Below are 11,489 nucleotides of genomic sequence, written 5' to 3'. Positions count from 1 at the left end.
CGATTTCATGGTTTTTTAATTAAATAAAACAAATAAATCATTTTTTAGAATCATATTACCGTTTTGATTTGTTACTTTTTAATTATTCACTATTCTAAATATAGTTTCATAATTTAATTAATAACTTCTGTGTAAAATTTTAATGTTATTATAAATTAAATATTTTATTGGCCTTTCACGGGACATTATTGCCCGAGTCGTGGGGCGTCCACCTACCACAGAATGTTATGTATCCGATGATCTAACCATAAGGCGTAGTTATCACGATTCGGTTAGGAGGAATGCACTCTTTTGTTTTCTCGTTGAGATAGACACTCGTTGATAACTTCCTTATATAGGATGACCATAGGTAACATGACTCAATAATCCTAAGTATTGGGAACTCCTGCCATTGAGGGCGGTTCTTTGATTTGTATAGGTGCGAGTCAGGCGGTCGCCAATTCAAACCTAACCATTTTGGGGATTCGTCTGATTTAGGGCTGGGATACTAGCTATACAAGATGAATTCACATCCTTCCCCGAAGCAGGGGTAAGTAGATAAATAGCTTCATTAAAGGTTGATTCCAGGGCTTGAACGATTGACGCCACACACCTTCTCTTGGCCCGAGAGGTGCTCACACATAGTTGGACTATGTTGTATTGTTCATTAGAGGAATCAGTGGTACTTAAGGAGTGAGATGTAACTATAGGGGCAAAAAATGGTAAATTGGCCCAACTGTACTTACGAGCATCTGTGAAGGGTCATCGTACTCATGATTGGTTATATCCGATGGACACAGAAATATATCTGTGGTAAGAAGAGTTCAGCTGTTGGTCTTTAGTGGAATGTCTGGCAGTTCACGGATGGTGGATCTCGTGGCTAAAGAGTTTAGTCAGCTATTCACATATCATTGGAGCTTCGAGCCACATGCCTATTAGGTCCCCTGGGTAGCTTGGATAAAGTCGAAAATTAATGTTTGGGTTAGTTTGAAATGTTCAAATTGACAAAAGGGATTTCGATTATATATGATATAATTGAACTAGTTGATTATATATGATATAATTGACTAAATGTATGAAATACATTATTTTGGAGGAAATTACATATAAATATGATTTATATCAAGTGGAGGAGAAATTACTATAGTAGATATGTGATATCAAACTATAGAGTAAGAATATAATATGATTATATTCATTAATTATTAAATTGGTTAATTATATGATAATTGGACTAAAACTTCTCTCGGACGTGCGTTAGTGGGAGAATCCGAAGTCGGTTATTGTAACTGAAGAATAAAATGAAATTTTATTTCATTTTGCAAAAAAAAGTTCGAAAATTCGCAATCAGTGTGAAAATGTAACGATCGCATAGTTTGAGAGCCTATACGATAGTTGCTCATCGCCTAAACGATCACACACTAGCGTTTAAACGATTGCATAGTGTGTCGCGTTTTCTAAACAATTGTCTACTTTATTAAATGATCGCTTAGTAAAACCTACACGATCATGTAGCTTCTTCTAAACGATAAGCACACAGCTATACGATAGCTCTTTCTCTCCCACTTGCTTATCGTCTACACGATTAGTTCTTTCTCCAACCTCTACTAAATTCACCAAAGACCACACTTTGGATTCTCACTCCGAGAATACCAAGGGTTCCATTTGGTGGTGTCGTCCCTACTGTTGTTCACTTGTTCGTGACTGTTCATGTTGCTGCTAATTCGTGTAGACGATCATGCTGCTGCAGCTGACTAGTTCGTTGGGCGATAGAGTGCGAGTGGAGGTTCTTCCGCTGCATCTGAGTTCAAAGCTTAAAGAGGGTCTTCAATTGGTATGAGAACTCTTTCCTTTGTATTTTTATTATTCGAAGCATGCCTTTAATTACTGTGAATTTTCATAACTGTCTGTTAGAATGTATGTGTTGTATTTCGGTCACAATGAAATCGAAAAGATCTGAACGCGCTCATGGATGCTCTTCGTTAAGAGTTCCTTCAATATTACCTATGGTCATCCTAGTGAAATGAAAGTCTCTATCATGAACGGCGTTATTTAACGAGACTAAACATTTCGTGGTCCGGTCTTATACAAACTCCTTTGTATAGGATACCCCCGTTCGCATGTTAACACATGAATGACTAGGATCAGATCACTTATAGCACTTTACAACACTTGTAACATCTACAAAGTGGGTCGTATCCGTAGTGTCACAAGGATAAGGTTTCCCTCCTTTCTCCATATACTACAGACCATTTAGGTTATCACTTAAGGCACGATGCACTTGTATGTCTCCACATACATGCTTAAGTTATAACGATAACCAGGGATCTTAGTTTATTGATTTGTGATTAATGCAACTAAAATATCTCATATTTCATAGACAGTCGTGAATAAAATATCTCATATTATTACATCACAAATGTTTGTTTATACATGTGTTTACAAACTACAGGACCCTACGAGATTTAGGACATCAACCTCAACAGAGAAGAGTATATCTAAGAAGAGGATAGAGCAAAAAGCTGCAACGAATGCTCATGTAGCTACCTCCTTGAGCCAATAACGTGACAGATTCAGTAAGAGGTTTACTCCGGGAGTTTCAAACAAAGGAAGCTTTAAACCAAGATATAGTGATTCTTTCAGTTTTAAATCAGGCAGAGGATGAGGATTCTCGTCTGTTAGCAGTTCAAAACGACCATCTGAGTCCATAGTAGGTTCACAAGTGAGATCAACCAGTGGTGCTTCTATAGGTGTTGAGAGGAGACCTATTTGTGCAAAATGTGGCAGAGGTCACTAGGGTCCATGCTTTGGAAAGAATGATGTATGCTTCAATTGTGGACAACCTGGATATTTCCGCAGAAAATATCCTAAGTTATTGTGATAGGGCAATACTACTCAAAGAACCACTTCTCAGACAATTGATCAGCCAACTATGCCAACAGCTTCCAAAGGTGAGGGTTCGAGCGGTGCTAAGCAGAAGGCACCAGTGGGTCACCCCTGTGCTCAAGGGAAAGTTTTTGTAATGAGCCAACAGGAAGCTGATGAAACACCCATGTCATGACCGGTACGTTAATTGTTTTTTATAAACCTGCTCATATATTGATTGACCCTGGTGCTAAGCATTCTTTTGTGTCATTTGTGTTTGTTGTGAATGTTAATAAAAAGTTATAATGTTTGCCAGAAGAGTTGTTAATTAGTACGTCATTGGGTGAAACATTTGTTGCTAGAGATGTATATAAAGAATGTACACTATGTGTTAATGGAAGTGAATTGTCTGCTGATGTAATACTCCTAGGTATCCAAGAATTTGATATAATTTTAGGAATGAATTTCTTGTCAAAATATCATTCACATTTTGCTCCTTAATTCCATATTTCTCAAATTACACAAAATGGCCCAAAAATCATTTTTTAATTCAAAGTATTCATTTCATGGTCAAAATATCAAGAAAGTCCTAATTGGGCTTCAAAAATGCTCACCAACACCCAAAATGCTCAAAAACAAACAATTGGGCACTAAAAATGGGCATGGACGTTGGTTGTGGGCGTGGATGGGCGAGGCTGGCCGTAGGTGTGTAGGGCTAGATGGGTTGAGGCGTGCTGGGGGCACTGGCACGGCACAAGGCGCGTTGGTGGATTGGTAGCATTTGGGGGGTTGGTTAGCCTGCTGCTATCCTATTCAAGAAAACACTAATTTTACTTTAACCAACTTTTAACCCAACTTAAAGCGAAAATTTACACATACTTCCTTCATGAACTATGTTAAGAAACCTTTAAACTAACTAACTCAAAATTTCAGCTCTTAACTTGTCTTCTAGAGCTTAGAATCTCTCCTAGACTACACCTTGCTCAAATTTTCCAGTTTTACGGGCAACCTTCACGAACCTCACGATTTCTCCACTTTTTCAACTTCAAATCACTTCGACGGGCCCAAGTTAGACTCCTAACTCAATAAGATTTAATTTCATTCAAAAATGAAAGCTTTTGCACGAGTGTTTGGGATAATCATCGTCTTCTTCAGACCTTAAGTTTCTGGCTAAAGCTGCACACTTTTTCCTCCAATCAAAACCATCCAACCAGCTGCTTGCTTGACCTACTATGGGGCTTTTATTCATTTTTCCTTATCCTTTGCAGCTTTAAATAACCTATTAAACTAAATTAATTTTAAATTTTAGGAAATTAATCGAAAAATGATTTTCCAAGCCAAATTTGTCTAACTCCCCTCTCAGCCAACTTATATTTCCAACAAACTGTTGTTCTTTATTTCCTTGTAACATTTAGCCAAACACAACTATTATTCACTAGTCAAGTTCTCAATCATGACAAGTTGCTCCAAAGTATTAATACGTTTCTAAAAGAACTTGCATTTGTCAAATAATTTCCCATTTTAACTTCAACATTTAGCATCAAAAATTGCTTAAGTCATACAATCCAAGTTATCCATTTAGGTACATACTAAATTCACTTATTTAGATTAATCCTAAGCATAAACAAAAGAAAAAGAGACAAGGGCTTACAAGTCAGTACCTTTTTGTGAATTTCGTCCTCGAAATTTAGCTAAAACTCATCAGAGTAAAACAGAGGATATTTGGCTCTCATTGTTCACTTTCCCAAGTTGCTTCTGAAATTAAATTAGAATCACCAAGAAGCTAAATAATAATGAGAAGAGATTATAGAAAATAGCAAATGACCAGAAAAATGAACTAAAATAGAGATGGTAAGTTATTAAAATCAAGTATTTAGTTCCATTTTATTATTTAATTTTAAATTTTGAGTCCAAAGATAGTTTAAGTATTACATAAATATAAAAGGTTAATTTTGTCTAAAAAAAGGAGTTTTCTTCACATTCGTTAATACTATATTCTTATAATATAAACTTATTAGTTGGTTCGATAGTACTCGTTTGATTTTGCAGTTAAGTTATTCTAATTATTGTAGTAAAAGAGGGTCAGACCAGACTAGCTCGAGAAGTCAAAGTTCAAACAATATATAATTAATTATTAAAAAACTTCTCAAACTTTTTATTAATTCAAACACCCTATGTATGTAGGGGCATATCTATTAAGGAAATAGTAGGTACGTGCTCCCTCTTAAATAATGACGTTATATATTTATGTATGATTTTTTATTAAATATAAAATATGTATCGTATTTTATGTATATACGTAATATGTTTTATTTGAAAATCATGTTATTATGGTTGCTTCAATGAAGCGCAAGGGAATCTCTTTCAAGGTTTTAGTTGAGGTTTTCTTTTTTTACCTAATTTACTTTGCGTGAAATCGTGATTTAATCTTTTTTTTTAATCATTTCGATCAAATCAAATCTTGTTTTTCTTTTTTTGTTATTATTTAAATTGTGATTTAAGGCTATATTGTTATTAATATTTTTCTTTTAATATGATTCAAGGTTACAATCGTATTAGAAATTTTAGAAAGTTTACTTTGAAAGAATTTATGTGAGTTAATTCGATATTCAAGATTTTTTTCTGAATGGTTTGAGTTTATTTTTTAAAATAAATCAATAGTTTAAGTTTATTGTTGTAGGGTTCTTTAATATTTTCAACAATATTTTTCTTATTTTCCCTTCCACCGATTGTCCAAAGAAATATGATCCAAATTAAAGTATGTCCATTTTTGTTTGCCAAGTATTAACCCACATTCAACTACAATCAATAATAACCTTGTTAAAACATTTAAAAGTTTAGTTTATTGACATCAACATTTTCTATTGATGTCGATGAACATTTTAAAGACATTGATATCAACCATTTTTCAATATTTTCATTGAGATCCTTTCCTATAATTGAAGGTTTAGTAAATTACAAGTTTAGCTTTTTGACTTTCAAGTTTGTATCTATTTGATTTCTAACTAGTAAAAAGTTCAGTATGTCTAATAAGTCTCTAACATATTCAGAAAATGTTAAACTGATGAACAAAAATGAAATTAAAGTTTATATATAATGTATCTCTAAATTTTAGTTTTATATCTAATGTGTGTATAAGTTTGAAAAATATTAAATAAATTATGGCCTATTAGGCAATTACTAAAGTTCAAAATCTATTAGAAAGAAAATTGAAAATTGGAAGGCTTACAATACATCGAGGAAGACACTAACAAAAGGCCAAAAAAAAAAAAAAACGTTTTGTTTTCAAAACTTAGATGAAAATTTCACTTAGGCTATTCATACCATTTTTTTCCAATTCTTTTGCACTTCCTTTTTATTTAATAAATTACAAGTAAAAACTGAACAAATTATTTAAAAATAGATGAAAGTGTCAATGATGAATGAAATGATAATATAAATCAAAATCGATAGTTAATAGAAACATCCAAATTATTGTCTATTCAATTTGAGGTAGAATAAGGGAGATTGTTGTAGCTTTTAAAATAATTTATAGAAAAATTAGAAGTAAAAAATTTTTTGATAAATTTTGATTTTAAATTAGAAAAAACTAGTTAAGGTGTTTGGTAAATTAATACTAAATTAGTATAATTTAGTTATATAATTATTTGAAAATATATATGATTTGAATTGCAACCATTTTTGTTTAATTAAAAAAATTATGAAATAACTATTTTTAAAAAAAATAATTGTTATAAGTATTTGAATCAATTAAAATTTGGAATAAATGTGAAAAAAAAAATTAATGAACTGAAAATTTAAAATGAGTTAGAAAAGATACCAAATTTTTAGAAAAGCTAAAATCTAAAAACTCCATCAAATAACTTTGGTATGATAGAAGAATTTTAGGTAATTATGGATAGATTAATAAATAAGTCATTTTACCAAACAGTCTAACGATTAAAATTCGATTAAAATTATTCTAAAATAACTTTTTAAGATTTTAAAAGCAATCTCAATCAGACCTTAAATGAACTAATAATAAAGAAAATGGAACTATCCAATAATAAAAAGTCATTTCATTACCAATTTCATCGAGTTAGAATTTCATCCCATAGGGTGAGTTATTATAGTTGGCTAAAACTTTCGTAACTTTCTTTTCTTTATTTTAGTACAAAAATTTAAGGTGTATTTTGAATACATTTTCAAATGTTTACTTTAAAAATAAATCATAATTGAAGTATTTGATAACCACTCATAATAGCTTTTTAAGTGTATTTTAATCGTTTTTTTATTAGAATTGTTTAAATAAAAATGAGTTGTTTGAAAACCACTTTTTTCTCAAATTAGTCCAAACAAATCCTTAATGAGAGACTTCAAATGACTACTTTGCCTTTATATCAATTGACCTATATATGAGAGTTCTATCAAATCATAAAGATAAATTTTAACTTTCTTCAAATCATAGAGACCAAACTTGTACTTATTTCTAAAAGTTAAATTGTGAATGTCCCATTTGATAACCATTATATTTTTAAAAAGTTAACCTATAAACTCTACTCACACTCATAAAACTAGTTTTAAAAATTTTGTTCTTTTCATGACATTTTATTGAATTTTGATGGTAAACAATAAGAGCAATAAACTTAATAATGAGAGCAATAACAATAAGTTCTCAATAAAAAGAACCCACTGTTGAGAGGAAAGTACTCCATACCAAATTATGAAACGTCAAGTGTTAATCTTAACAAGAAAGAAGAGTTTTTAATAAGTAGAAAATTAGTAAACAACATGTGATCTACAGTAAACTTGTCTAAAGTAACAGCTGATTGTAATAACTAATTTAGGTATCAAAACTGTTCCAGCCAATGATTAAGCATATGGAGATCAAATCTATGCATGCTGATAATGATGTAGTTTATACAATAATACCTTTCCAGCAGCATTTCCCACAGCCATGTAACCTCCTTCAGGACTGAAATCCAAACAGGAAGGGTACTGAAGGTTCTTCTTCGGTGGGGGCCAGTTCGAAAATATAGTAAAAGAAGGAACGTGTATCAACTTCAAACTACTTTTCTTCATTCTTGAACAGATGGCCAATATTTGAGCATCATGATTGAATTTGAGAAAGTCTACTTTGGTGGTCAGATTCTCAATGGCTTTCAATGGCTTTTTCTTGCCCCCTAAGAATTCTTGTCTGTTGTAGATGTTAACAATCCCACTGTCAGAACCAGCTGCAAACAATGCTCCATTTGGAGAGGTACATAGTGCAGTACCATTGATGCAACCTTCGTCGACAGCCTTGTGGATGCATGTTCTTGTTCTCAAATCCCAGTGGTAGACCTGCCCGTCACCGCCAGAGCTCAGTAGCTGTCGTCCATCATCTGCAAATGCTAAAGAACGAACGCTTCCATTCATCTTAAGCGTTCCAATGAGCTCCTTAGTTTTGGTTGACACTAACAGGATATAGCCTTCATTGCCTATAAACGCGACTGTGCTAGAATCAGGAGAAACTTCAAAAACTTCAAGGCTTTTCTCCTCTCTACCCACAAGAGGGCCAATTTTATCTACTTTTGCTTTCACTAGATCGAGACTATAGAAGAACTTTCTCCTCCCAGCTATGATAACCTGAGATCCATCAGGCAAAAATGATGCCTTTCGTATGGGGCAATCCTCAAGAAAAATGCTCTGAATTTTGGTATTTCGTTTACCATCAATCTGAAAAAATCTAAGCTTTCGATCCAACCCAGTGGCTAGGAGTAACTGAGCGTTGCGATGAAACTGAACCGAATTGATAGGACCATTAGATGGCTCCTCTGCATTAGCATCTACAAGTCTTGAGTATCCAAGAAGACCAGGCATCAATTTTGCACCACTCTTCACGACAAGATTCTCACTTGTTCGAAGGATATCATCAATAGAATCAACATTAGCATAACCATCAGCCAATGCAACTGCATTTTCATCATCTGATGATAGATCATCATCATCACTGTCAGCCCTGGATGGTGCATCAAGTTGAGCCCACTCGGTGCCTGGGTTTAGCTTGGCATGTTGAGCCCTCAGTCTTGACACGTACTCTGAGCCGGAAATCAAATTCTCATCTCCTTCCTTCCTCAATTTTCTCAGTCTACTAACATTAGTAATATTGACTGTGGCCTTCTCCTCTTCCTCATCAACCCATACTGGTTTTCTTTGCTGAAGTTCCTCCTTATTCATACTCTCATCTAGGAGCTCAAAATCCTCTTCGTATGCAGAAAGGGAATTATTTGCAGAGCGGTCCATTATGTACAAAGCAGGTACTTTCTCCTCAGAACTGAAACCATTTCGCTCTTCATCCTTTCCAAATTCAACAGGGGAATAGAGTGATCCAAAAAGAAAGTTTTCGAGCTTCTTCATTTCCTTTTGTTGTTCTTTTACTAGTTGCTCATCTTCTTTTTTGTGTTCTTTCTTTCTCTTCTTTCCTCTAGTAGTATCTAGAACAGAGTTTTCTACATCACTAGCATCTCTGTTTCTCGACAGAGATGACAAGCCAACAGTATCCTCCCCTGTAACCTTCTCAATACTACTAATTACCGCAACATTTTGTGATATTAAACTCATCTTCCACTCAGTTCCTGCAAAATCAATCATACTGACAAGTTAACCACAAAAATCATCAGAAGTAAAAGATCTCATAACCCATAAGCTCAATTTATTCCTTCATGTAAATTGTGCCTTTAGTCTTAATGTCTGAAATGAAGTAGTTGAACTCTACAACTACAACACGGAAGAAAAATAATCCACACTCATATAACACAGTGATTGGTCCATTACCATTTAATTGAACGATTACTCTTAATGAATAATTGAAAAATATGTCTAAACTTATGTAATGATTAGATCCATGAACACAACTTTTTCTACCGTGTATGAGAGTGCAAATCAGCATTTATGGTCACTAATCTAAAATTGCCACGTCATTCTACCATTAGTCAACTAACAATCAACATGGATTAGAGACCATTTAGAATCATTTTTCAAACTTCGGAAACTAAAATGTTCATTTTGAAACTTGAGAGACCAAATAGACACCAAATTTAAATCTCAAGGGCTAAAAGTGTATTTTACCCTAGCTAAAATTACACTATAAAATACACTATAATTTTGAAATAATTTTTTGTTATAAGAGAAACTCTCTTCCCATTTTTCACCTTACTTTCCCCTACACACTCGCAATGTTCTCAACCTCACCTGATGCATGAGTACTACAACATAACACTAAACCATGTTCTGTGCCAAAACACATAAAACAACAGCTCTCAACATAAACCATATGTATATCTAGACATTGTCATCAAACAACAGATTTGTAAACAGGGCCACTTAATAATTCCTCAATGTGCAAGTTATTACAATGTTAGCAAAACACCACGACATGCTTATATATATCCATAACACACAACAAACAAACTCCCCAACTAGAATTCCTCTTACCTAGTGCACTCCTAAGACAATCCCAGATGTCCCTTCAAAATGGCCTTAAGACTTATAGCTCGAAGACTCCAAATTAGCCCCAAACTACATAAGAGCGTTCATAATAAGTTTAGAAAGGTCCAAATAGAGACTTACCACCTAAATCTTAACAAAATCTATTTGGCCCTTCACCAAAAGAAATGTCCGGAAGAGTTTGAAACCAATCGGAATATACAAGTAAGAGCTTCTAAGGATTAGAAACCACTCCAAATCAGTTCAACCATGTTTGAAAAGGCCTAAACAGAACTTTAATACTTACAACTCACCAAAACAGACTTGAAACTTTGCTAGAAAAGTGTTCGAACTCGTCCGATATCAGTCCGTTGCTGAAAAACGAGAGGTGCTAAAGTTTAGAAACTAAGCTACAACACTTAGAAGAGTTCGATAGGAGTTTAGGGCGTCTTTACCCACTGAATTCTGTCCAAAAAGATCCGAACGCTTGCTGGATGGAATTCGAACTAGCTTAAATCTGCATATTTGAAGCCGAAATAGAGCGGTTAGCATTAAACAGAGGCAAAAAGGGATTGGGTTAAAGCCGAAACTCACCGAAAGAGGAAAACGTTGCTGAAAACGTTGAAACCGTGCGAGTCACAAAATCGGAGTGGTTCGAAGTCTAGTTTCGAATAGGTAAACGCTGCTTGAAATCGGAAAAGTGTCCAAAACTCAATGTAGTCGGAATGAATCAGTGGTCGCCGCACCACTTGAGGCCCAAACGCGCTGCGGAAGAGGACGTTGTCGCGTGGGTCACCACCACCGGAAGTATTTGTCGCTGCGCACCTGTTCTTCGCGTGAGGAGGGAGCACCGCCGTGGGTTTTCTTCGCCGAAAGGGGAAGACGATGGGGATGGTCGGCTGGAAGAAAGAAAACAGAGGGCTCGACAGTTACCTCACGCCCAAGGAGAAAGATGGAGATTAGGCTAGGGCTTCAACTTCATTTTTTTGTGATTTTTGTTTTAATTTTACTTTCCTATTTTACCCTTAAATTTTTTTTACTTATTTATCTCTTTGGTTTTAAAATGACGGTGTCGATAAAAACATTTTATCCAATGTTGATGAGAATATCGATAATATGTTGATATGAATGAAAAATTGTAAACATTCAAAATTAAAATAAATTATTTAAATTAATAACTAAACATCTATTATGAATAT

The 11,489-nt window shown here is 34.1% G+C and overlaps 1 protein-coding gene across 8 annotated transcripts; it reads right to left on the bottom strand.

Moving 5' to 3' along the window:
• Nucleotides 1-7,518: 7,518 nt before the first annotated feature.
• On the bottom strand, nt 7,519-11,271 carry LOC120088503 (U3 small nucleolar RNA-associated protein 18 homolog). Of its 8 annotated transcripts, none has more exons than XM_039045863.1 (5): nt 10,885-11,271; nt 10,746-10,807; nt 10,598-10,664; nt 10,300-10,383; nt 7,519-9,440 (listed from the first exon to the last, which is right to left on the bottom strand). In XM_039045863.1, exon 5 carries the CDS (start codon nt 9,424-9,426, stop codon nt 7,717-7,719), a length of 1,710 nt encoding a protein of 569 aa, XP_038901791.1. In that variant the 5' UTR covers nt 9,427-9,440; nt 10,300-10,383; nt 10,598-10,664; nt 10,746-10,807; nt 10,885-11,271; the 3' UTR covers nt 7,519-7,716. The 8 variants fall into 8 exon arrangements, with proteins under 8 accessions (XP_038901791.1, XP_038901790.1, XP_038901794.1 ...); XM_039045862.1 differs by having other exon boundaries at nt 10,605-10,664; XM_039045866.1 differs by having other exon boundaries at nt 10,605-10,664; nt 10,750-10,807.
• Nucleotides 11,272-11,489: the final 218 nt, after the last annotated feature.

This window comes from Benincasa hispida, chromosome 10, assembly GCF_009727055.1.
Source record: "Benincasa hispida cultivar B227 chromosome 10, ASM972705v1, whole genome shotgun sequence".
Taxonomy (NCBI): domain Eukaryota; kingdom Viridiplantae; phylum Streptophyta; class Magnoliopsida; order Cucurbitales; family Cucurbitaceae; genus Benincasa; species Benincasa hispida.
Note: the sequence above shows the minus strand (reverse complement) of the source record. Positions and strands in the feature narration are given on the sequence as shown.